Source organism: Esox lucius, chromosome 24 (genome assembly GCF_011004845.1).
Source record: "Esox lucius isolate fEsoLuc1 chromosome 24, fEsoLuc1.pri, whole genome shotgun sequence".
NCBI lineage: Eukaryota > Metazoa > Chordata > Actinopteri > Esociformes > Esocidae > Esox > Esox lucius.
In genome coordinates, this window is record NC_047592.1 from 193,959 (window position 1) to 221,834 (window position 27,876).

Here is a 27,876-nt window from a genome sequence, read left to right on the forward strand (position 1 = left end):
TAAACTAATCCTAACATTTAAATAGGATAGAATAGGGTTAGGGTAAATTAATCCTTACATTTTAATGGGATATAATAGGGTTAGTAGAATAGGGTAAGCAAATCTTAACACTTTAATACAATAGAAGAGGCTGATGCCTACTATTTTGCCTACATTTTGTTGAGACATTTCAGATGAAAGATCATGTGACTGTTTCTGTGTTTAAATGTGCCAAATTTGTATATAACAGACACACCCCACCTGTCTAGAAACTGTAATATAAACACAGACAGAAACACACCCCACCTGTCTAGAAACTGTAATATAAACACAGACAGAAACACACCCCACCTGTCTAGAAACTGTAATATAAACACAGACAGAAACACACCCCACCTGTCTAGAAACTGTAATATAAACACAGACAGAAACACACCCCACCTGTCTAGAAACTGTAATATAAACACAGACAGAAACACACCCCACCTGTCTAGAAACTGTAATATAAACACAGACAGAAACACACCCCACCTGTCTAGAAACTGTAATATAAACAGACAGAAACACACCCCACCTGTCTAGAAACTGTAATATAAACAGACAGAAACACACCCCACCTGTCTAGAAACTGTAATATAAACACAGACAGAAACACACCCCACCTGTCTAGAAACTGTAATATAAACACAGACAGAAACACACCCCACCTGTCTAGAAACTGTAATATAAACACAGACAGAAACACACCCCACCTGTCTAGAAATTGCAATATAAACACAGACACACCGCCTGTTGAGAATGAAATCAGACCAATCATTTCAATCCCTATGTAGATCTTTATTGGAGCGGGATGGGTTCAACACACATGGGTATTCAAAACACACACACACTTTCAAAGTACTCTCAACATACACACCACCTCAGTGTTAGGTACTGGAAGGGAACTGTTACTATGGGAACAAAAACGATGAACACAGAGTAAAAAAAAACAACTAAAAAGTAGATAAAGGTGAAATGTTTAAAAGAAATCCATATCGTCTGGAGCGTCCAGATCTCTGTACTCGATGATGCTACGAGGGTCTCCACGCACGCCCCTACAAACAAGAGAGCAAACCAGTTAGTCTGGTGGGTCAGGGACTGGTCTAATCAGTAAAGGACTGTACCAGTTAGTCTGGTGGGTCAGGGACTGGTCTAATCAGTAAAGGACAGTACCAGTTAGTCTGGTGGGTCAGGGACTGGTCTAATCAGTAAAGGACAGTACCAGTTAGTCTGGTGGGTCAGGGACTGGTCTAATCAGTAAAGGACAGTACCAGTTAGTCTGGTGGGTCAGGGACTGGTCTAATCAGTAAAGGACAGTACCAGTTAGTCTGGTGGGTCAGGGACTGGTCTAATCAGTAAAGGACAGTACCAGTTAGTCTGGTGGGTCAGGGACTGGTCTAATCAGTAAAGGACAGTACCAGTTAGTCTGGTGGGTCAGGGACTGGTCTAATCAGTAAAGGACAGTACCAGTTAGTCTGGTGGGTCAGGGACTGGTCTAATCAGTAAAGGACAGTACCAGTTAGTCTGGTGGGTCAGGGACTGGTCTAATCAGTAAAGGACAGTACCAGTTAGTCTGGTGGGTCAGGGACTGGTCTAATCAGTAAAGGACAGTACCAGTTAGTCTGGTGGGTAGGGACTGGTCTAATCAGTAAAGGACAGTACCAGTTAGTCTGGTGGGTCAGGGACTGGTCTAATCAGTAAAGGACAGTACCAGTTAGTCTGGTGGGTCAGGGACTGGTCTAATCAGTAAAGGACAGTACCAGTTAGTCTGGTGGGTCAGGGACTGGTCTAATCAGTAAAGGACAGTACCAGTTAGTCTGGTGGGTCAGGGACTGGTCTAATCAGTAAAGGACAGTACCAGTTAGTCTGGTGGGTCAGGGACTGGTCTAATCAGTAAAGGACAGTACCAGTTAGTCTGGTGGGTCAGGGACTGGTCTAATCAGTAAAGGACAGTACCAGTTAGTCTGGTGGGTCAGGGACTGGTCTAATCAGTAAAGGACAGTACCAGTTAGTCTGGTGGGTCAGGGACTGGTCTAATCAGTAAAGGACAGTACCAGTTAGTCTGGTGGGTCAGGGACTGGTCTAATCAGTAAAGGACAGTACCAGTTAGTCTGGTGGGTCAGGGACTGGTCTAATCAGTAAAGGACAGTACCAGTTAGTCTGGTGGGTCAGGGACTGGTCTAATCAGTAAAGGACAGTACCAGTTAGTCTGGTGGGTCAGGGACTGGTCTAATCAGTAAAGGACAGTACCAGTTAGTCTGGTGGGTCAGGGACTGGTCTAATCAGTAAAGGACAGTACCAGTTAGTCTGGTGGGTCAGGGACTGGTCTAATCAGTAAAGGACAGTACCAGTTAGTCTGGTGGGTCAGGGACTGGTCTAATCAGTAAAGGACAGTACCAGTTAGTCTGGTGGGTCAGGGACTGGTCTAATCAGTAAAGGACAGTACCAGTTAGTCTGGTGGGTCAGGGACTGGTCTAATCAGTAAAGGACAGTACCAGTTAGTCTGGTGGGTCAGGGACTGGTCTAATCAGTAAAGGACAGTACCAGTTAGTCTGGTGGGTCAGGGACTGGTCTAATCAGTAAAGGACAGTACCAGTTAGTCTGGTGGGTCAGGGACTGGTCTAATCAGTAAAGGACAGTACCAGTTAGTCTGGTGGGTCAGGGACTGGTCTAATCAGTAAAGGACAGTACCAGTTAGTCTGGTGGGTCAGGGACTGGTCTAATCAGTAAAGGACAGTACCAGTTAGTCTGGTGGGTCAGGGACTGGTCTAATCAGTAAAGGACAGTACCAGTTAGTCTGGTGGGTCAGGGACTGGTCTAATCAGTAAAGGACAGTACCAGTTAGTCTGGTGGGTCAGGGACTGGTCTAATCAGTAAAGGACAGTACCAGTTAGTCTGGTGGGTCAGGGACTGGTCTAATCAGTAAAGGACAGTACCAGTTAGTCTGGTGGGTCAGGGACTGGTCTAATCAGTAAAGGACAGTACCAGTTAGTCTGGTGGGTCAGGGACTGGTCTAATCAGTAAAGGACAGTACCAGTTAGTCTGGTGGGTCAGGGACTGGTCTAATCAGTAAAGGACAGTACCAGTTAGTCTGGTGGGTCAGGGACTGGTCTAATCAGTAAAGGACAGTACCAGTTAGTCTGGTGGGTCAGGGACTGGTCTAATCAGTAAAGGACAGTACCAGTTAGTCTGGTGGGTCAGGGACTGGTCTAATCAGTAAAGGACAGTACCAGTTAGTCTGGTGGGTCAGGGACTGGTCTAATCAGTAAAGGACAGTACCAGTTAGTCTGGTGGGTCAGGGACTGGTCTAATCAGTAAAGGACAGTACCAGTTAGTCTGGTGGGTCAGGGACTGGTCTAATCAGTAAAGGACAGTACCAGTTAGTCTGGTGGGTCAGGGACTGGTCTAATCAGTAAAGGACAGTACCAGTTAGTCTGGTGGGTCAGGGACTGGTCTAATCAGTAAAGGACAGTACCAGTTAGTCTGGTGGGTCAGGGACTGGTCTAATCAGTAAAGGACAGTACCAGTTAGTCTGGTGGGTCAGGGACTGGTCTAATCAGTAAAGGACAGTACCAGTTAGTCTGGTGGGTCAGGGACTGGTCTAATCAGTAAAGGACAGTACCAGTTAGTCTGGTGGGTCAGGGACTGGTCTAATCAGTAAAGGACAGTACCAGTTAGTCTGGTGGGTCAGGGACTGGTCTAATCAGTAAAGGACAGTACCAGTTAGTCTGGTGGGTCAGGGACTGGTCTAATCAGTAAAGGACAGTACCAGTTAGTCTGGTGGGTCAGGGACTGGTCTAATCAGTAAAGGACAGTACCAGTTAGTCTGGTGGGTCAGGGACTGGTCTAATCAGTAAAGGACAGTACCAGTTAGTCTGGTGGGTCAGGGACTGGTCTAATCAGTAAAGGACAGTACCAGTTAGTCTGGTGGGTCAGGGACTGGTCTAATCAGTAAAGGACAGTACCAGTTAGTCTGGTGGGTCAGGGACTGGTCTAATCAGTAAAGGACAGTACCAGTTAGTCTGGTGGGTCAGGGACTGGTCTAATCAGTAAAGGACAGTACCAGTTAGTCTGGTGGGTCAGGGACTGGTCTAATCAGTAAAGGACAGTACCAGTTAGTCTGGTGGGTCAGGGACTGGTCTAATCAGTAAAGGACAGTACCAGTTAGTCTGGTGGGTCAGGGACTGGTCTAATCAGTAAAGGACAGTACCAGTTAGTCTGGTGGGTCAGGGACTGGTCTAATCAGTAAAGGACAGTACCAGTTAGTCTGGTGGGTCAGGGACTGGTCTAATCAGTAAAGGACAGTACCAGTTAGTCTGGTGGGTCAGGGACTGGTCTAATCAGTAAAGGACAGTACCAGTTAGTCTGGTGGGTCAGGGACTGGTCTAATCAGTAAAGGACAGTACCAGTTAGTCTGGTGGGTCAGGGACTGGTCTAATCAGTAAAGGACAGTACCAGTTAGTCTGGTGGGTCAGGGACTGGTCTAATCAGTAAAGGACAGTACCAGTTAGTCTGGTGGGTCAGGGACTGGTCTAATCAGTAAAGGACAGTACCAGTTAGTCTGGTGGGTCAGGGACTGGTCTAATCAGTAAAGGACAGTACCAGTTAGTCTGGTGGGTCAGGGACTGGTCTAATCAGTAAAGGACAGTACCAGTTAGTCTGGTGGGTCAGGGACTGGTCTAATCAGTAAAGGACAGTACCAGTTAGTCTGGTGGGTTAGGGACTGGTCTAATCAGTAAAGGACAGTACCAGTTAGTCTGGTGGGTCAGGGACTGGTCTAATCAGTAAAGGACAGAACCAATTAGTTCTGGTGGGGGGGACTAGTCTGATCAGTAAAGGACAGAACCAATTAGTTCTGGTGGGGGGGACTAGTCTGATCTGTAAAGGACAATACCAGTTAGTCTGGTGGGGGGGACTATTCTGATCAGTAAAGGACAGAACCAATTAGTTCTGGTGGGGGGGACTAGTCTGATCTGTAAAGGACAATACCAGTTAATCTGGTGGGGGGGACTAGTCTGAGCAGTAAAGGACAGAACCAATTAGTTCTGGTGGGGGGAACTAGTCTGATCTGTAAAGGACAATACCAGTTAGTCTGGTGGGGGGGACTAGTCTGAGCAGTAAAGGACAGAACCAATTAGTTCTGGTGGGGGGGACTAGTCTGATCTGTAAAGGACAATACCAGTTAGTCTGGTGGGGGGGACTAGTCTGAGCAGTAAAGGACCTTTTTATGTGATATCAGACCAAAGAGTTGAGGGAAGAGTCATACCTTCCGGGGGTGCGAGCAGGCTTCCCAGGGTACCCCCCGCCACCTCCTCCATGTCCACGGAAGTTGTCATAGTTACCTCGGCCTGCCCCAAACTGGTTAGGGTACGGAGGCCCACCTGCAGGTTAGAACACATGACCACATAGATATACTGCACTATGATTGGCTAGGCTGCAGTTGTGGCGGGTAGGGCCTTCAGACTGAGGTGTAATTACCTAGAACCCAGACATGCGTAGGGCCTTCAGACTGAGGTGTAATTACCTAGAACCCAGACATGCGTAGGGCCTTCAGACTGAGGTGTAATTACCTAAAACCCAGACATGTGTAGGGCCTTCAGACTGTGGTGTAATTACCTAGAACCCAGACATGTGTAGGGCCTTCAGACTGAGGTGTAATTACCTAGAACCCAGACATGTGTAGGGCCTTCAGACTGAGGTGTGTACCTGGGAACCCAGACATGTGTAGGGCCTTCAGACTGAGGTGTGTACCTGGGAACCCAGACATGTGTAGGGCCTTCAGACTGAGGTGTGTACCTGGGAACCCAGACATGTGTAGGGCCTTCAGACTGAGGTGTGTACCTGGGAACCCAGACATGCGTAGGGCCTTCAGACTGAGGTGTAATTACCTAAAACCCAGACATGTGTAGGGCCTTCAGACTGTGGTGTAATTACCTAGAACCCAGACATGTGTAGGGCCTTCAGACTGAGGTGTAATTACCTAGAACCCAGACATGTGTAGGGCCTTCAGACTGAGGTGTGTACCTGGGAACCCAGACATGTGTAGGGCCTTCAGACTGAGGTGTGTACCTGGGAACCCAGACATGTGTAGGGCCTTCAGACTGAGGTGTGTACCTGGGAACCCAGACATGTGTAGGGCCTTCAGACTGAGGTGTGTACCTAGAACCCAGACATGTGTAGGGCCTTCAGACTGAGGTGTGTACCTAGAACCCAGACATGTGTAGGGCCTTCAGACTGAGGTGTGTACCTAGAACCCAGGCATGTGTAGGGCCTTCAGACTGAGGTGTGTACCTGGGAACCCAGACATGTGTAGGGCCTTCAGACTGAGGTGTGTACCTAGAACCCAGACATGTGTAGGGCCTTCAGACTGAGGTGTGTACCTGGGAACCCAGACATTGGTAGTCTCGGCTGGGGGGGGAATCCCAGGAGAGATTGTTGAGGAGCCTGACCTGGGTAACCATGGATACCAGCGGGTGGCACACCTAAGAAGAGTAATTCCATTACCATGGTGACAGAATGTAAAAGTTTGGCTGTTCTTTTGACACAATGTATCTTTATGTTCGTGAGTGTTGTGTGTGCGTCTGTTTGTTTACCCTGTGTGTGTGAAGGTGGGGGGAGGGGCTTTGCCTCAGGCAGGGCAGGCCTCTTGGCATCCAACAGGAAGTTGTTGAAAAATTCTACTTCCTGTCGGACCTGTGTGACCTTGTCTCCATGCTTGTTAAGGATGTGTTTGCGAACGAACTCTGGAGCCTAGAGAGAAAAGATGGACACAGAAGAACATAGATTAATTTACACAGAAATACACACACATTGCCCCACAAATATCCCAATCATCTGTATAACCATATTAAATATCCCAATCATCTGTATAACCATATTAAATATCCCAATCATCTGTATAACCATATTAAATATCCCAATCATCTGTATAACCATATTAAATATCCCAATCATCTGTATAACCATATTAAATATCCCAATCATCTGTATAACCATATTAAATATCCCAATCATCTGTATAACCATATAAAATATCCCAATCATCTGTATAACCATATTAAATATCCCAATCATCTGTATAACCATATTAAATATCCCAATCATCTGTATAACCATATAAAATATCCCAATCATCTGTATAACCATATTAAATATCCCAATCATCTGTATAATCATATTAAATATCCCAATCATCTGTATAACCATATTAAATATCCCAATCATCTGTATAACCATATTAAATATCCCAATCATCTGTATAACCATATTAAATATCCCAATCATCTGTATAACCATATTAAATATCCCAATCATCTGTATAACCATATTAAATATCCCAATCATCTGTATAGTCATTAAATATCCCAATCATCTGTATAACCATATTAAATATCCCAATCATCTGTATAACCATATTAAATATCCCAATCATCTGTATAGTCATTAAATATCCCAATCATCTGTATAGTCATATTAAATATACCAATCATCTGTATAGTCATATTAAATATACCATTCATCTGTATAATCATATTAAATTGCTGTTGTCTTCTTTAGAAATGTACAACTTATTTCACCATTCAACAAAACTTGTTTGTTACAGACAAAAACGTTGCTGGCTACAGTCCTACATAGCTGTGTAATAGGAAGCCTAAAACAAAATAGTTTTGGTGGATATTAGTATTTTGTCAGGATAGACAAACACTTCGCTGGCTACACGATGCTCATCTTTTATTGTTAGTGATGGCCATTCGGGGCTTCATTACTGTTCTTCTAGCAGCAGGATATTATGCTAGCAATGCTAACTTAGATATTCCTTTTCAAAATAAAAGCCATCATTGAAAGATATAAGTTAATATAGTTAATCTAGTCTTCACATTTTATGTTTAATGTTCGTTCCAATGTATTTCTTGTCTGTTCTTTTTCACAGACTAGATTGTAAACTATATGGCCTTATACAATTCAATGAAGGCTTTTATTGTGATGAAGAAAATCTGAGTGCTGCCAGCATAATATCCTCCTGCTAAAATAACGCTAATGAAGCCTCACTAGATATGGTCACCTATATTGATAGATACTCTGTCATTCACAAATGGCTAATTAGCTGTTAAAACGGCCAGTGGCAAACAAGGATTTGTTCAGGATAGACAAACACTTTCTCTCGTCTTTTCACTTCATGGAAAAGTCTGTTATCGTCACCTATATTGATACAGTAGTTATTGTATCAATGTCATTCATGAATGGCTAATAAGCTGTAAAAACAGCCAGGGGCAAAAGCTATAAAATTCATAGATGCTATCTGGTTTGAATCTCGGGAGGGCAGCAATGATCAACACTACTGCAGGGTGGCTGAACTAGGCTTGCCTGGTTGCATTTTTTTTTGGAGGTCAGAGCTCATTGTACCTTAAACTTTTTCCCGCTGAGTGGACAAAGCCACTTATCCTTGCCCAGCTCCTGGGTGTTGGCGGTCAGAAATTTCTCCACCTCTGCCTCTGGGTCCTTCTTCCCCAGACGGACAGCCTCCTCCTCAGAGACACTCTCACACACACTAAACAGAGGTGCTAACCGCTCCTCCACGACACGCTGCCACTCAGACACTACACACACACACACACACACACACACACACACACGACACACACGACACACACGACACACACGACACACACGACACACAATTAGAATTTTTTCTTGAAAGTAATTCAACAAATATGTACAAAAATGAAACATCTCCAGATAAAAACAGAATTCCAGAAGCTCTGAGGGCGTGTACCAACCTCCTCTGAGGGCGTGTACCAACCTCCTCTGAGGGCGTGTACCAACCTCCTCTGAGGGCGTGTACCAACCTCCTCTGAGGGCGTGTACCAACCTCCTCTGAGGGCGTGTACCAACCTCCTCTGAGGGCGTGTACCAACCTCCTCTGAGGGCGTGTACCAACCTCCTCTGAGGGCGTGTACCAACCTCCTCTGAGGGCGTGTACCAACCTCCTCTGAGGGCGTGTACCAACCTCCTCTGAGGGCGTGTACCAACCTCCTCTGAGGGCGTGTACCAACCTCCTCTGAGGGCGTGTACCAACCTCCTCTGAGGGCGTGTACCAACCTCCTCTGAGGGCGTGTACCAACCTCCTCTGAGGGCGTGTACCAACCTCCTCTGAGGGCGTGTACCAACCTCCTCTGAGGGCGTGTACCAACCTCCTCTGAGGGCGTGTACCAACCTCCTCTGAGGGCGTGTACCAACCTCCTCTGAGGGCGTGTACCAACCTTCATTCTGTGTGACTCTGTTGGGTGGAACAGGCCCTCTAACGTGTATAAGTCCACAGCGATGAGGCATCTCGTCCTCAGCAGGATATTCACAGCTGTTATAGTAGTCAACACTGTGCACCAGCCGCAAGTAGAGCAGGAGTCTGTCCAGTACCTGCGCGCACACATACACGCGCACAATCAGGTTTTACTATCAAGGTGAGGACCAGCAAATAAGTGCCAATCAAAATATAATAAAAATTTTTTTTACATAGCACCTAAACCTAACCTTACTCATATATCTTAATGACTAAACTTAACCCTCAATCTAGCCTTGACCAACACATCATATTATGGGCTGTACAAGAGACAGGTTCTAAAGGATTCAGATCATGTCCTTGAGGGTTAAGGTCAAGGTTAGGTTCTAAAGGGCTCAGGTCATGTCCCTGAGGGTCAAGGTTAGGTTCCAAAGGGTTCAGGTCATGTCCTTGAGTGTTAAACTCAAGTTTAGGTTCTAAAGGCTTTAGGTAATTGTCCTTGAAATGTCCTTTAGGGACAAGGTTAGGTTCTAAAGAGTTCAGGGCATTTCACTGAGGGTCATGGTTAGGTTCTAAAAGGTTGAGGTCATGTCCTTGAGGTACAAGGTTAGGTTCTAAAAGGCTCAGGTCATGTCCTTGAGGGACAAGGTTAGGTTCTAAAGGGTTGAGGTCATGTCCTTGAGGGTCAAGGTTAGGTTCTAAAGGCTTCAAGTAAGGGTACTTGAGGGTCAAGGTTAAGATCTAAATGGTTCAGGTCATGTCCTTGAGGGACAAGATTAGGTTCTAAGGGGTTCATGGCATGTCACTGAGGGTCAAGGTTAGGTTCTAAAGGGTTGAGGTCATGTCCTTGAGGGTCAAGGTTAGGTTCTAAAGGGCTTCAGGGCTCAGTCCACATCAGCATGACAGTTTTAACCACGCCAATCCTGACAGTGTTTTCAGTCTATATAGTGTTTGTGGCATTTATTCTTCAATGTGTACATATAATTCATGTTAAAAATGGATGAAGCAAGTACAGATTCCATTCTATCACTCTGGTCTACAAAGAAATACAAGCTTTCATCTAGAATGTTAGTGGATCAACATCTAGAACCTGATCCAGGGACAGAAACTGGACATGTCAATAAACACTTCTTATTAGACAGAGTCTGGAACCTTAATCAGCTTTTCATCCGTTTCCACAGTAACCTCTCCTGGCGTGGAGTCTGAGGGGTCACTGGGGTCATTGCTAGCATTGACGCCCATAAGCTCCTCCTCTTCTGCGCTGACCTCCTCGATAAGGTAATCCGTGATGTTCCTAAGGACGGGGTTGGAGTCTGGGAACTGAACACAGAGAAGGTTGAAAAGGCGTTCCTCAAGGCTCTGTGCTGGAAACCCTTTCTGCATAACAGCTGTTACTATTTACAAACACTCCAGTAGAACAGGTAGAAATGGCACCTTAACATCCAGACAATGTCTACTGATGTAGCTAGCAAGACTAATGGGTGGGATGGGGTCCATGGACAGACTAACCTGCCTTTCTCCCTCTTCCTCCTCCTCCTCGTCTTCATCTTCGCCCAACCCCCCCCATAGCGATCCCCGTTCATCGAGTGCCTGGATGAGTCTGGCAGAGAGCTTGATGTCGTTACGGAGCACCGGGCGGTGTTGGGTCAGACCACTGACATTACGAACCCGTCGGGCCAGGTCACGGTTCACTACAGGAGCCAGTTCACAGTCCCGAAGCTAGAAGACATTAATTAATTATACATTATTAAAAACATTAACACAGTGTGTGTACGTACACACACACACACACACACACACACACACACACACCTCAATGTACAAGTAAACAGTTAAATCAAGTTTGTGTTTTTTAATAATACTATTGTTTGTATGAGGTCATCGTTTTATTACACAGCATTCCTCACCCGAATGTTCTGAAGGTTCCAGCAGGTCTCTTTGATGTTGACGCTTCGGTCAAACGTTACCCAGCAACGCCTGTAGAATCTACAACACACATTACACACACACAGAATTAAAATGCAGTGTACAGAGCAGAAACCTGAAGCATGTGAACAAGAGAAGGTGGTCTGACCTGCGTTCAGGCTGGGGATCCGACAGCGCCACCCTCAGGAAGCCGGGGTATCTGCGACACAACTAATGCAAACAGTGGTGGGAGGAGTTTTTGTGTGTATAAATTAGTGATGGCCAATCAAGGCTTCATTAGTGTTATTTTAGGATATTATGCTGGCAGCATTTATATTTTCTTTATCACAATAAAAGCCATCATTGAAATGTACAAGGCAATATAGTTAATCTGTAAAGAAAAACAGACAACAACATTAGAACAGACATTAAACATAACATTTAAAGACTAGATTTAACTATATTAACTTATATATTTCAATAATGGCTTTTATTTTGAAAAATAAAATCTGAGATAGCACTGCTTCTAGAAAAACGGTAATGATGCCTCGAATGGCCATATTGCACTCATGTCGCCGAGTACGTAGAGTGTGTCGCCGAGTACGTAGAGTGTGTCGCTGAGTACGTAGAGTGTGTGTGTGTTGCTTACAGCGGTGATCTCTTCTTTAGAGATTGAAGGCGCGAGGCTCCTCATGAAGAGGGAGGTGGTCAGATGAAGAGGTCTTGGCCGGGGGGGGGCCTGTTCCCTCCCCCTCTCCTTCTGCCTCTCTTTACGACGTTCTCCACCTTCTACCAGTGAGACAAGCATGTGCAAAGAGAGACAGACAGACGCACAGAGACAGACGCAGGCACGCACAGAGACAGACGCAGGCACGCACGCACAGAGACAGACGCAGGCACGCACGCACAGAGACAGACGCAGGCACGCACGTACAGAGACAGACGCAGGCACGCACGCACAGAGACAGACGCAGGCACGCACGCACAGAGACAGACGCAGGCACGCACGCACAGAGACAGACGCAAGCACGCACGCACAGAGACAGACGCAGGCACGCATGCACAGAGACAGACGCAGGCATGCACGCACAGAGACAGACGCAGGCACGCACGCACAGAGACAGACGCAGGCACGCACGCACAGAGACAGACAGACAGAGAAACAGACAGACAGACGTTCAGTTAGTTATGAAGTCATGACACATCAGGGGACAGCCTGTGTGTCTTGGAGTGTAGCTGTGCTTATTCAGAGTGATCTAATGCCGCGCTTCACCCCGGTACCAGGGTCACATGTGATTTATACCAATGTTGGCTCCAGACTTTTGAAATTGAGAAATAAAAAATGTCTTCCTCAAACCCCCGCGACCGGCTCCTTCTCCACCTACACTCGTAACTGTAAGCCAGTGTATTCATTATTTAGTTTGATAAGTATTTTGTGAAAACTATCTACCTCTAATGGAAGGATTTGGGTCATTTTGTGTTATAGGTTCTGCAGGTAATGTCTCAGTCTCAGCTGAGTAAACGGCATCATACCACATTCAGAGTCTTTGCTTCCCAGTACTGTTGCTTCATTTTCTTTATTTTATCATGGATCTGTTAGTTGGATCGGATGAAAACGATTACGAGAAGCCTAAAGCAAACGATACACATCGCTATTGGAATATTACATCATGCCACGTTTTCACACCCTGTCACACGTTAATCCACAAACCCGCCATAAGTCCTAAAGTCTGGAGCTTGGCACCAAGTGAGAGCCGGGCTACTCAACCATAACCTAGTGGCCGACTGGCGCTGACCCGTGTCAGTGGAAACAGAACCAATCTGGACTATAGAGTAAAACATCAGTGTTTGGCAGAAGAGTCCAGACTGATCCCACTCCCCCGTTTCTGTGACGCTGAATAAAATGTAAATGAAAACAGAATACAATGATGTGCAAATCATTTAAACCCTATATTCAATAGAACATAATACAAAGACAACATACCACATGTTGAAACTGAGAAATGTTGTTTCTTAAAATACAGCTCTGGAACAAATTCAGAGACTACTGCACTTTTTCATTCCTCTCCAAAAAAGTTGAAAAGGAACATTTGATTGAGGAACAATTTTAACCCTTCTGTTCCTCACTCAAAACCTTCCTTTTCGACTATTTTGGAAATGAAAGAAAAAGGCGCAGTGGTCTTAAAAGAACATCCCTGAGAAGATGTCAGAAGAGAGGGGAGGGGTTAAGACGGAGCAGGCAAATATTGCAACAGTTTAAGAATAACGTTTCTCAACATAAAATTGCAAAGAGTTTGGGAATATCATCATCTATGGTACATAATATCACTAAAAGATTCAGAAAATCTGTAGAAATCTCAGTATTCAAGGGACAAGGCCGAAAACCAATATTGGATGGCCGTGATATTCGGGCCCTCAGGAGACACTGCATTCAAGAGACACGATTCTATAGTGGAAATCACTGCATGGCCTCAGGAACACTTCTGAAAACCACTGTCTGTGAACACAGTATGTCACTACATCCACAAACTCTACCATGGAAATAGGAAAACAGACACAGAAACGATACCGAAACGCTGCCGCGTTCTTTGGGCCCAAGTTCATTTAAGATGGACTGAGGCGAAGTGGAAAACTGTCTTACGGTCTAACAAATCAAAATAATCGAGGGACCATCCGGCATGTTATCAGCACACAGTTCAAAAGCCAGCATCCATGATGGTATGGGGGTGCATTAGTGCACATGGCTTGAGTGACTTGCACATTTGTGAAGGCCCATTAATGCTGAACAACATATACAGGATTTGGAGCAACATATGCTGCCATCCAGACAACGTCTTTTTCAGGGAAGGCCTGGATTATTTTAGCAAGACAATGCCAAACCACATTCTGCACGTTTATTATAACAGCATGGCTCCGTAGTAATAGAGTATAGGTGCTAAACTGGCCTGCCTGCAGTCCAGACCTGTCACCCACTGAAAACATTTGGTGCATTAGGACACAAACAAACATGACAAAGGAGACCCTGAAATGTTACGCAGCTGAAATCCTATATCAAGCAAACCAAAATGGGAATGTATTTCTCCAAAAACACATTTCTCAACATATCAAATGTTGAAATTGTCTTTGTACTATTTCCAACAAAATACAGAGAAATTATTTGCACATCATTGCATTGTTTTTATTTGAATTTTGAGTGTCTCAACTTTTTGGAAACGTGGTTGTGCATCTGCACTCTTTGACATCCCTCTTGCTCACCTTCTCCCTCCTCCTCTTCTTCTTCTCGGTCTTCTTCCTCTTCATGTTTGTCAGAGTGGGAGGAGTCAGAGTCAGAACCACTCCCCTCTTCACTGTCTGCAGACACACTCCGTTTCCTCTTTCTGCCCTGAAAGGAAGTAGCATTACACAGAGGCTAATGTTAGCTGGCTCACTAGTGATGACCAGGGGACAGCCCCACTGTCAGGGGTCAGGGATGTGGGGAGCCCCAGCGTCAGGGGTCAGGGATGTGGGGAGCCCCAGCGTCAGGGGTCAGGGATGTGGGGAGCCCCAGCGTCAGGGGTCAGGGATGTGGGGAGCCCCAGCGTCAGGGGTCAGGGATGTGGGGAGCCCCAGCGTCAGGGGTCAGGGATGTGGGGAGCCCCAGCGTCAGGGGTCAGGGATGTGGGGAGCCCCAGCGTCAGGGGTCAGGGATGTGGGGAGCCCCAGCGTCAGGGGTCAGGGATGTGGGGAGCCCCAGCGTCAGGGGTCAGGGATGTGGGGAGCCCCAGCGTCAGGGGTCAGGGATGTGGGGAGCCCCAGCGTCAGGGGTCAGGGATGTGGGGAGCCCCAGCGTCAGGGGTCAGGGATGTGGGGAGCCCCAGCGTCAGGGGTCAGGGATGTGGGGAGCCCCAGCGTCAGGGGTCAGGGATGTGGGGAGCCCCAGCGTCAGGGGTCAGGGATGTGGGGAGCCCCAGCGTCAGGGGTCAGGGATGTGGGGAGCCCCAGCGTCAGGGGTCAGGGATGTGGGGAGCCCCAGCGTCAGGGGTCAGGGATGTGGGGAGCCCCAGCGTCAGGGGTCAGGGATGTGGGGAGCCCCAGCGTCAGGGGTCAGGGATGTGGGGAGCCCCAGCGTCAGGGGTCAGGGATGTGGGGAGCCCCAGCGTCAGGGGTCAGGGATGTGGGGAGCCCCAGCGTCAGGGGTCAGGGATGTGGGGAGCCCCAGCGTCAGGGGTCAGGGATGTGGGGAGCCCCAGCGTCAGGGGTCAGGGATGTGGGGAGCCCCAGTGTCAGGGGTCAGGATGTGGGGAGCCCCAGTGTCAGGGGTCAGGATGTGGGGAGCCCCAGTGTCAGGGGTCAGGATGTGGGGAGCCCCAGTGTCAGGGGTCAGGATGTGGGGAGCCCCAGTGTCAGGGGTCAGGATGTGGGGAGCCCCAGTGTCAGGGGTCAGGATGTGGGGAGCCCCAGTGTCAGGGGTCAGGATGTGGGGAGCCCCAGTGTCAGGGGTCAGGATGTGGGGAGCCCCAGTGTCAGGGGTCAGGATGTGGAGAGCCCCAGTGTCAGGGGTCAGGATGTGGAGAGCCCCAGTGTCAGGGGTCAGGATGTGGGGAGCCCCAGTGTCAGGGGTCAGGATGTGGGGAGCCCCAGTGTCAGGGGTCAGGATGTGGAGAGGGTGAGGTGTCTGCTGATTTTCTACTCTCTCTAGTACTAGACCGATTCACTGAGTTTAGTATTTAGGAACTGTAACACCTTGAGCCAAAACTCACTTTCTTAGGCTCGACATCCTCTTTTGGCTTCTTCATCGTAGTTTTCTCCTCCTCCTCCCCTTCCTCCCTCTCTTCACCCTCCTCTCCCTCTTCTTTCTCTCCATTCTGCTTGGTCTCTTGGCCATCCTGCTGAAAGAGACATTTTTACAACACTGGATATAGTTTGTAATGTACACTCACCTAAAGGATTATTAGGAACACCTGTTCAATTTCTCATTAATGCAATTATCTTAATCAACCAATCAACATGGCAGTTGCTTCAAAGCATTTAGGGGTGTGGTCCTGGTCAAGACAATCTCCTGAACTCCAAACTGAATGTCAGAAAGGGAAAGAAAGGTGATTTGAGCGTGGCATGGTTGTTGGTGCCAGACGGGCTGGTCTGAGTATTTCACAATCTGCTCAGTTACTGGGATTTTCACGCACAACCATTTCTAGGGTTTACAAAGAATGGTGTGAAAAGGGAAAAACATCCAGTATGCGGCAGTCCTGTGGGCGAAAATGCCTTGTTGATGCTAGAGGTCAGGAGAATGGGCCGACTGATTCAAGCTGATAGAAGAGCAACTGAAATAACCACTTGTTACAACCGAGGTATGCAGCAAAGCATTTGTGAAGCCACAACACGCACAACCTTGAGGCGGATGGGCTACAACAGCAGAAGACCCCACCGGGTACCACTCATCTCCACTACAAATAGGAAAAAGAGGCTACAATTTGCACCAGCTCACCAAAATTGGACAGTTGAAGACTGGAAGAATGTTGCCTGGTCTGATGAGTCTCGATTTCTGTTGAGACATTCAGATGGTAGAGTCAGAATTTGGCGTAAACAGAATGAGAACATGGATCCATCATGCCTTGTTACCACTGTGAAGGCTGGTGGTGGTGGTGGTGTAATGGTGTGGGGGATGTTTTCTTGGCACACTTTAGGCCCCTTAGTGCCAATTGGGCATCATTTAAATGCCACGGCCTACCTGAGCATTGTTTCTGACCATGTCCATCCCTTTATGACCACCATGTACCCATCCTCTGATGGCTACTTCCAGCAGGATAATGCACCATGTCACAAAGCTCAAATCATTTCAAATTGGTTTCTTGAACATGACAATGAGTTCACTGTACTGAAATGGCCCCCACAGTCACCAGATCTCAACCCAATAGAGCATCTTTGGGATGTGGTGGAACGGGAGCTTCGTGCCCTGGATGTGCATCCCACAAATCTCCATCAACTGCAAGATGCTATCCTATCAATATGGGCCAACATTTCTAAAGAATGCTTTCAGCACCTTGTTGAATCAATGCCACGTAGAATTAAGGCAGTTCTGAAGGCGAAAGGGGATCAAATACAGTATTAGTATGGTGTTCCTAATAATCTTTTAGGTGAGTGTAAATGTAATAACTAATTTAACATTGAATTTTGTTTTCATTTGCATCATAGCTTTCTTTTTGCCGGACCGCGTAAGCCGAGCCAAGAAGAGCAAATGTCTTGGCAAAGATACAGCTCTGTGGTGTAGTGGTTAACAACAATTGCGGACCGGCTGAACTGGGCTTGACTGGTTTCTTGTTTTCCAGTTGCTTTAAACATAGATTTCCCATGCCAAAAAAACACTGACATTGGTAAGAACACACACACTCCTGTATCAGATTGGGCCAATACCCCAGGGAGAACTAACTGGCCAGGGGCTGCCAAACGGGGTCCTTGAACACAGCACAGCTGCCACCCCCTGACGAAGCTCACCTGCCCCAAATCAGGCCTTGCCAGGGGAGCATGACAGGCTCCCGAAAAGCAGCTCCGTCAGCAGAGAATGGAAGAAGCAAGAAAAGCAGGATGATCTTGGCTGGGTTTTTATTTCTCAATTTTATTAAGTTTATCCACGATTTGTTAATAAATACCCTTAAGGCGCAGAACCCTGGGCCTGTCTGTTCCTGTGTACGTTCCACTTATCCATTGAAGATGGAGGTAGAAACAAGAAAAAAAGACACCTTACAGCACCAAACATGTAGTCAGCTTACAGTTTAGCTTACAGTCTGAATGCAGTTGGAACATAGAAAACACGTTATGTATTCTGTAGATGAGCAATAGGTGTCGTTAATTATCTAAACCATCTCACGGTTTGATCAAATCAATACATCTGCTACGTAGAATAAATCATACATAACTCAGGTTGGGACCCTGACTGATATGAGTCATAAAATATGCCAATCAAAAGACATACTGAACCTTTTCCTTGAGGTCAGGGTGTGTCGGTGTCTCTTTTGGACTTTCTGGACTTTCCTCAGTCTTGGGCAGGGGGGCAGCCTTTTCCTTGTCCTCCCCAGCTGGGGCCATCTCAACCACTGTCTCCCCTGGGGGTGGAGCTTCTAGGACCTGTAGATCATGATCCGTCCCACCCTCCATCTTAATCACCGCTGGGTAGATACACACACATACTTATTGGTTAATATCCTAGACGACGCTAGCCCAACGCGGCAACACAGGCGGCGCTAGCCCAACGCGGCAACCCAGGCGGCGCTAGCCCAACGCGGCAACCCAGGCGGCGCTAGCCCAACGCGGCAACCCAGGCGGCGCTAGCCCAACGCGGCAACCCAGGCGGCGCTAGCCCAACGCGGCAACCCAGGCGGCGCTAGCCCAACGCGGCAACCCAGGCGGCGCTAGCCCAACGCGGCAACCCAGGCGGCGCTAGCCCAACGCGGCAACCCAGGCGGCGCTAGCCCAACGCGGCAACACAGGCGGCGCTAGCCCAACGCGGCAACACAGGCGGCGCTAGCCCAACGCGGCAACACAGGCGGCGCTAGCCCAACGCGGCAACCCAGGCAGCGCTAGCCCAACGCGGCAACACAGGCGGTGCTAGCCCAACGCGGCAACACAGGCGGCGCTAGGGTTGCCGCGAAATTCCTTTTTAGCACATACAGAAATATTCACACAGCATAGGTGTCAGAGTTGGACTGTCTTTCTCCCCACCAATTCACATTGATGGTTAATTTTTTCACTTGTTATATTACATTTTTATTTGCTCCAAAGACGCATAACACTGCCAGGATTGAAACTGGAAAAAAAAAAAATGTCTTACAGAGAATTAATCGAAGCAACACATTTAATGGCAAGCACAGTTGTAATTATAGTCAGATCTAGTTGTACCTTAATTATGGGGCAGTAACCCTTGTAACTTACACATCTCCTTCCTGCTTGGGAGCAGCAACTGTGTTGCCATATGTTTGTGTTTGTTAGCTCTCACGTGGACACACTGAGCAGGCTAGATACTGAGCCATGGTGAGCAGAAAAGAACTGTCAAAAGATCTGCATGACAAGGTAATGGAACTTTATAAAGATGGAACAGGATATAAAAAAAGTTCCAAAGCCTTGCAAATGACAGTCAGTACTGTTCAACCAACTTCGTTGGTCAATCATGGCGAGGCCTGTTCTGGGTGGAACAAAAGTGAGTACACCCCTAAGTGAAAATGTCCAAATTGGGCCCAATTAGCCATTTTCCCTCCCTGGTGTCATGTGACTCGTAAGTGTTACAAGGTCTCAGGTTTGAATGGGGAGCAGGTGTGTTAAATTTGGTGTTATCGCTCTCACACTCCCTCATACTGGTCACTTGAAGTTCAACATGGCACCTCATTGCCATTGAGGATCTGAAAAAAATAATTGTTGCTCTACATAAAGATGGCCTAGGCTATAAGAAGATTGCCAAGACCCTGAAACTGAGCTGCAGCACGGTGGCCAAGACCACACAGCGGTTTAACAGGACAGGTTCCATTCAGAACAGGCCTCGCCATGGTTGACTAAAGAAGTTGAGTGCACATGCTCAGCGTCATATCCAGAAGTTGTCTTTGGGAAATAGACGTATGAGTGCTGCCAGCATTGCTGCAGAGGTTGAAGGGGTGGGGGGTCAGCCTGTCAGTGCTCAGATCATACGCCACACACTGCATCAAATTGGTCTGCATGGCTGTTGTCCCAGAAGGAAGCCTCTTCTAAAGATGATGCACAAGAAAGCCCGCAAACAGTTTGCTGAAGACAGGCAGACTAAGGACATGGATTACTGGAACCATGTCCTGTGGTCTGATGAGACCAAGATAAACTTATTTGGTTCAGATGGTGTCAAGCGTGTGTGGAGGCAACCAGGTGAGGAGTACAAAGAAAAGTGTGTCTTGCCTACAGTCAAGCATGGTGGTGGGATTGTCATGGTCTGGGGCTGCATGAGTGCTGCTGGGATTGGGGAACTACAGTTCATTGAGGGAACCATGAATGCCAACCTGTTCTTTGACATACTGAAGCAGAGCATGATCCCCTCCCTTCGGAGACTGGGCCTCAGGGCAGTATTCCAACATGATAACGACCCCAAACACCTCCAAGACAACCACTGCCTTGCTAAAGAAGCTGAGAGGAAAGGTGATGGACTGGCGAAGCATGTCTCCGGACCTAACCCTATTGAGCATCTGTGGGCCATCCTCAAACAGAAGGTGGAGGAGTGTAAGGTCTCTAACATCCACCAGCTCAGTGATGTCGTCATGGAGGAGTGGAAGAGGACTCCAGTGGCAACCTGAGAAGCTCTGGTGAACTCCACGCCCAAGAGGGTTAAGGCAGTCCTGGAAAATGATGGTGGCCACACAGACATTTTATGTCCAATTTGGACATTTTCACTTAGGGGTGTACTCACTTTTGTTGCCAGGAGTTCAGACATTAATGGCTGTGTGTGGTGTTATTTTGAGGGGACAGCAAATTTACACAGTTATACAAGCTGTAAACTCACTACTTTACATTGTAGAAAAGTGTCATTTCTTAATTGTTGTCACATGAAAAGATATACTCAAATATTTACAAAAATGTTAGGGGTGTACTCACTCTTGTGAGATACTGTATATCCTGAATGTTATGGTATACTTTGTTTAGATAGTAACAGTACATTATCCATTCTGAATGTTATAGTATACTTGGTTTAGATATATAATGTACTGTTACTATCTAAACCAAGTATACCATAACATTCAAGATATATATATATATACTGTTACTATCTTGAATGTTATAGTTGGTTTAGCAACAGTACATGTCAAAGGATCTGACTCAGGGATATTCTAGACTTCTCACCAGCATCCATGAGTTTGACAATGCTTGGGGCGTGTTCCATGTCCAGTGACAAGCTGTCCAGCCAACCATTATCCAGCAGAAAAAGGAAGACACCCAATCGGGACTTCAGTGCTGCCTTAGACTCCACCTTCCTCAGGCCCACCTCATCAGGGTGGTACTTCGAACGAAACCTTTACGGAGACAAAATGACCTTTACTAAATCCTGACCTCTGACCGTATGACCACTAACCTGACTGGAAGATGGAAGAACAGTTTTCGAAATGACCATGTGACAAGGTGTCGATGTTAGTGTGCCAACGCACGCATCGAGACATCCTCACACCCTTTCACACCCTCTCACACCCTCTCACACCCTCTCACACACACTCACACACACTCACACACACTCACACACACTCACACACACTCACACACACTCACACACACTCACACACACTCACACACACTCACACACACACACACACTCACACACACACACACACACACACTCACACACTCACACACTCACACACTCACACACTCACACACTCACACACTCACACACTCACACACTCACACACTCACACACTCACACACTCACACACAGTGTGTTGATGAGTTTGTCTATGTGTGTGTGTCTACATGCATACTGTTTCACCCGGACACTTTAGAGGCGATGCACATTAAATAAATGTGGCGTTACATCGCAGGCGTTAATAGGAAACATCTGAGAAAACATCCCAGTGGACAAAGAGGCGAAAGTCAAAAAGCTTTTTTTTAAAGAACGATGGAGAAAAGCAGACAATGGAGAGTCCTGCGATTGGTTAGTTTACGACGAGACAAATCTGATAATGTACTGCTCTGTATGTCGTCAACACGCTTCAGAAGATGCCAAAACTAATAGTTTCAATGAGACTTGAGATTAAATAAACAGCTTAAGTATTGTAGATCTTGTAGTATTAATTTTCACATGCAGTTACACATTGTTACTTAAAAACAAGAAAGTGGCTGGTAAAAACATTGAGTGGCTGGTAGATTTTGAAATCCACCAGCCACTACGTGTGTGTGTGTCTACGTGTGTGTGTGTGTGTCTACGTGTGTGTGTGTGTGCGTGTGTGTGCGAGTGTGTGTCTACATGTGTGTGACGTCTCACCACTCCTCATCTTTGTGTTGGAGGAAGAAGTCTTGCAGCTGCTGTCGTCGGTAATCCAGTTTATACTGGTTGTATCTTTTGACTGCTTCGGTCTCGTCCACACTGTCGTCCATCGATAACAAGAAATCCTTAAAACTCCTCATGGTGGGGGGGCCATGACCAGGGGGCGGGAGGTCGTCTGGCAGACCTCCAAGCCTGGGGGAGGGGTATGAGGGGGTTGTAAAACCAAGAGGATCCATGCAACAAATCCCTGCAGTATTTAATGTGTTCTTACCTGCCCTGCAGAGGGTGACCATGGTGACCGTGCATGGGGGGCATGTCTGGATGCACCCACGCCCCTGGATGACCCGGATGACCCCCACCATAATGAGGCCCCGCCCCTCCATAAGGCAGGTCATAACCTCCCCGGTACGGGTCGCCACGGTGATCATCCCTAAGGAGAGACAGAACAGTTCAAAACATCACACTGGAGGGGTCCCACTGGAGGGGTCCCACTGGAGGGGTCCCACTGGAGGGGTCCCCAAGTGGCCCAGCAGCCAGAGACACTAAGACTAATCTACACAGGCCAGGCTGAACAGACCGGTACGTTAAGGCCAGGCTGAACAGACCGGTACGTTAAGGCCAGGCTGAACAGACCGGTACGTTAAGGCCAGGCTGAACACCTTGATCAGACCCCTAATCCCACTGACTACACGCTCACAGAATGTTTGTGTACTCTGGAAATAGCAGAGTTTCAGGTGTTTTCTGAAGACCGACCCGGGCCCCTGCTGTCCTAGACCGACCCGGGCCCCTGCTGTCCTAGACCGACCCGGGCCCCTGCTGTCCTAGACCGACCCGGGCCCCTGCTGTCCTAGACTGACCCGGGACAGTTGGGACGTACAGAGCCCGGGTTGGGACGTACAGAGCCCGGGTTGGGACGTAGGGTTTGATCATTGACTGAATCTAGGGTAAGTTCCCCTTGCGGCTCCCTAAACTAAGACCTTGGTCTAGTAGTGGATCTGGTGGATCTGAGAATCAGCTGAAAGTCTGTTGAGCGGGCAGTGGAGTGACATTAGAAAACTTGGGAATGTTGAACACCAGACAGGTTATGATGTCCTGGATAACAGGCTGGGGGCCCCACACCAGGCAGGTTATGATGTCCTGGATAACAGGCTGGGGGCCCCACACCAGGCAGGTTATGATGTCCTGGATAACAGGCTGGGGGGCCCAACACCAGGCAGGTTATGATGTCCTGGATAACAGGCTGGGGGCCCATCACCAGGCAGGTTATGATGTCCTGGATAACAGGCTGGGGGCCCAACACCAGGCAGGTTATGATGTCCTGGATAACAGGCTGGGGGGCCCAACACCAGGCAGGTTATGATGTCCTGGATAACAGGCTGGGGGGCCCAACACCAGGCAGGTTATGATGTCCTGGATAACAGGCTGGGGGCCCCACACCAGGCAGGTTATGATGTCCTGGATAACAGGCTCGGGGCCCCACCAACACAGAGTTTCAGTAATCAAGACATGAGTTGACAACAGCCTGGATTTGTACCTGTGCTGCTTCCTGTGCGAACTAAGAGTGTACTCAAAGATCAACATCATCTCACACTCACACACACCCTGACACACACACCCCCCTGACACCCTAACATATACACACACACACACAACCCCGACACCCTAACATACACACACACAGACACACATCCCCCCGACACACACCGACACGTACCAGTCTCTCCTCATGCGTTTGTGCTGGGGGCTGATGTGTCTGGGGGGAGAGAACCTCTCTCTGCGGCCGCGCTCATAGTCTCTCCTCCTCTCACGACCTCGATCCCACTCCCTGTACAGACAAACACTGTCAACAACACACTGTCAACAAACACACTGTCAACAAACACACTGTCAACAAACAAACACACTCCCTGTACAGACAAACACTGTCAACAAACACACTGTCAACAAACACACTGTCAACAAACACACTGTCAACAAACAAACACACTCCCTGTACAGACAAGCACACTGTCAACAAACAAACACACTCCCTGTACAGACAAACACTGTCAACAAACACACTGTCAACAAAAAAACACACTCCCTGTACAGACAAGCACACTGTCAACAAACAAACACACTGTCAACAAAACACTCCCTGTACAGACAAACACACTGTCAACAAACAAACACACTCCCTGTACAGACAAGCACACTGTCAACAAACACACTGTCAACAAAACACTCCATGTACAAACAAACACACTGTCAACAAACACACTGTCAACAAACAAACACACTCCCTGTACAGACAAGCACACTGTCAACAAAACACTCCCTGTACAGACAAGCACTGTCAACAAACACACACACTGTCAACAAACAAACACACTGTCAACAAACAAACACACTGTCAACAAACAAGCACACTGTCAACAAAACACTCCCTGTACAGACAAGCACTGTCAACAAAACACTCCCTGTACAGACAAGCACTGTCAACAAACAAACACACTGTGAACAAACACACACACTGTCAACAAACACACACACTGTCAACAAACACACACACTGTCAACAAACACACACACTGTCAACAAACACACACACTGTCAACAAACACACACACTGTCAACAAACACACACACTGTCAACAAACACACACACTGTCAACAAACACACACACTGTCAACAAACACACACACTGTCAACAAACACACACACTGTCAACAAACACACACACTGTCAACAAACACACACACTGTCAACAAACACACACACTGTCAACAAAACACTCCCTGTACAAACAAACACACTGTCAACAAAACACTCTGTACAAACAAACACACTGTCAATAAACAAACACACTCCCTGTACAGACATTTCACACTGTCAAACAAACACACTCCCTGTACAGACATTTCACACTGTCAAACAAACACACTCTCTGTAGAGGCATAGTAAATCCACGAGGTCATCCTGTACAAAGACACAAACTTGAAACAGTTCTTGTAGAGACATCATCAAAACACAACCCTAACCCATCCTCACTGTGTAAACTGTTACCACACATCACCTCTCATTCCATCCTCACTGTGTAAACTGTTACCACACAACACCTCTCATTCCATCCTCACTGTGTAAACTGTTACCACACACCACCTCTCATTCCATCCTCACTGTGTAAACTGTTACCACACATCACCTCTCATTCCATCCTCACTGTGTAAACTGTTACCACACATCACCTCTCATTCCATCCTCACTGTGTAAACTGTTACCACACATCACCTCTTATTCCATCCTCACTATGTAAACTGTTACCACACATCACCTCTCATTCCATCCTCACTGTGTGAACTGTTACCACACATCACCTCTCATTCCATCCTCACTATGTAAACTGTTAGCACACATCACCTCTCATTCCATCCTCACTATGTAAACTGTTACCACACATCACCTCTCATTCCATCCTCACTGTGTAAACTGTTACCACACATCACCTCTCATTCCATCCTCACTGTTTGAACTGTTACCACACATCACCTCTCATTCCATCCTCACTGTGTAAACTGTTACCACACATCACCTCTCATTCCATCCTCACTGTTTGAACTGTTACCACACATCACCTCTCATTCCATCCTCACTGTTTAAAGTGTTAACACACATCACCTCTCATTCCATTGTGATAGAAATTTTAAATTGAGAAGCAATATATGTTTCAATGTTATTATTTTATGTTACATTGGCAGTTATGAGTTTATGTAAATTTATATGGTGGTTTCGTTTAGTATGCTGTGACCTAGGTAAATGAGAAATTATCTGTTGAAGACATCTAAGCTTGACCAGAGAATGACCTGGCATCTGTTCTGTGTTCAATGCGTGAGTAATATGAGTAGGGGGCGTGGCCAGTGAACAAGCAACCAAGATTCTTTGATTACTGAGTGAGGTCATACTAGGTGGCCGTATATCGATTATCCCATAGGCATGTAAAAATTCAAAAACCTTTATAGAACTTTGGACTCAAGATCGATTTAATTTTCTTTTACACCATCTTCACTGTTTGAACTGTTACCACACAGCTCCTCTCATTCCATCCTGATTGTTTGAACTGTTACCACACAGCTCCTCTCATTCCATCCTGATTGTTTGAACTGTTACCACACAGCTCCTCTCATTCCATCCTGATTGTTTGAACTGTTACCACACAGCTCCTCTCATTCCATCCTGATTGTTTGAACTGTTACCACACAGCTCCTCTCATTCCATCCTGATTGTTTGAACTGTTACCACACAGCTCCTCTCATTCCATCCTGATTGTTTGAACTGTTACCACACAGCTCCTCTCATTCCATCCTGATTGTTTGAACTGTTACCACACAGCTCCTCTCATTCCATCCTGATTGTTTGAACTGTTACCACACAGCTCCTCTCATTCCATCCTGATTGTTTGAACTGTTACCACACAGCTCCTCTCATTCCATCCTGATTGTTAGAACTGTTACCACACAGCTCCTCTCATTCCATCCTTACTGATTAAAGTGTTACCACACAGCTCCTCTCATTCCATCCTTACTGATTAAAGTGTTACCACACAGCTCCTATCATTCCATCCTTACTGATTAAAGTGTTACCACACAACACCTTTCATTCGATCCTCACCTCTCCGGCCAGTCCTCTCTCCTTCGATCCTCCCTCTCTCTGGAGCGGTCCAGATCACTCCTCTCCCGACGGAACTTATCCCTCCTCCTCCTGTCAAACTCATCATCACTGTCACCCATCCTGAGAGACAGTGAGAGAAAGGGTTCCACTGACACAAGTCAACCAAAAACCTACAAAAAAACTACAACATTATCTATGAAGTAATACAAGTCCGAAGCTATTGTCAAAACACAACAACAGCAGTTACAAAAGGGCCGTTTCTACCGAAAAGACGAAAACCTTCAGCCAAACAACCCGGGTTTGATGTTAGCCAAAGTTAGCCCTCCGCCCTTTACTACAATGGACGCAATGAGATTTAGTTAGCTGGCTATGTAGCTACGTACCCTAACTCAGAACAGAAAACAGAGGCTACGTTATTGGCTAACTAGCTATGCAAATAAATAACTATCGTTAATAGTAATTAACAAGCCAATACGAGTACACATCTGTTTCTGAATCAACAGGTACAGACTTTGCCACCTGTAGCGAGTACACTAACACTTGAGTAAACGTAAGAATGAAATGAGTTGCCTTTGCTATTTAACTAGCTAGCATCCGGAAAGTTAGCTAAAAGAAGTTGGCTAGCTAACATCCGGCTACGAAGAGCACACATGCCGGGGAAATGTAGTTCGGAGCGTTTACATCTACTAACTTGAAATTACGCAACAAACGGTGATTTTGGATGACATTACAGAGTTACTATAGGAAATACGAGGTACCTGAATAAAAGTCAGCAAATCTACAAATTAGAAAAAAGACGTTAGCAGGATAGCTAAGCTAACTAGCTTTTACACTCCCGCCGCGCTCAGACAACACAATGAGAACGGGATTTCATTTTTCTTGGTTAAAGACGCGAGATTTAAAAGAGATTTTCTTTTTGTTACGCCACCTTTCGGTCAAATCTATGAACAATCCCTGTTAAGAACACATTTGTACGGCAACGAGGGTCTTTAAATAATAATAATCTAATAATAATAATAATAATACATTTTATTTGTATTGCACTTTACATTTTATCAATCTCAAAGGG

General features: G+C 46.7%; 1 protein-coding gene across 4 annotated transcripts; it reads right to left on the minus strand.

The window, feature by feature from the left end:
- Positions 1-801: 801 nt before the first annotated feature.
- Positions 802-27,675, minus strand: LOC105008921 (serrate RNA effector molecule homolog). 4 transcript variants are annotated; one of them, XM_010868291.3, is made up of 20 exons: positions 27,566-27,675; positions 26,808-26,927; positions 23,875-23,985; positions 22,432-22,590; positions 22,158-22,352; positions 21,026-21,195; positions 18,155-18,342; positions 15,940-16,068; positions 14,456-14,582; positions 11,850-11,989; positions 11,370-11,431; positions 11,203-11,281; positions 10,805-11,014; positions 10,448-10,615; positions 9,279-9,432; positions 8,422-8,615; positions 6,612-6,768; positions 6,399-6,500; positions 5,285-5,399; positions 802-1,073 (listed from the first exon to the last, which is right to left on the minus strand). In XM_010868291.3, the coding sequence occupies exons 2-20, from the start codon at positions 26,924-26,926 to the stop codon at positions 998-1,000; spliced, it is 2,655 nt and encodes an 884-aa protein (XP_010866593.1). In that variant the 5' UTR covers position 26,927; positions 27,566-27,675; the 3' UTR covers positions 802-997. The 4 variants fall into 4 exon arrangements, with proteins under 4 accessions (XP_010866593.1, XP_010866592.1, XP_010866589.1 ...); XM_010868290.3 differs by having other exon boundaries at positions 15,940-16,065; positions 23,875-24,000; XM_010868287.3 differs by having other exon boundaries at positions 23,875-24,000.
- Between the last annotated feature and the right edge of the window lie 201 nt (positions 27,676-27,876).

Bases quoted from the DNA above. Each gene is read 5' to 3' on its own strand.
- LOC105008921 (XM_010868287.3), bottom strand. From the start codon at position 26,926: ATGGGTGACAGTGATGATGAGTTTGACAGGAGGAGGAGGGATAAGTTC. The intron at 16,069-18,154 runs GTTCAGTATGTC...TGTCTCTTTCAG, and splicing joins ACCCTGACCTCAAGGAAAAG to CAGGATGGCCAAGAGACCAA. The intron at 10,616-10,804 runs GTTAGTCTGTCC...CTCTGTGTTCAG, and splicing joins AGGAAGAGGGAGAAAGGCAG to TTCCCAGACTCCAACCCCGT.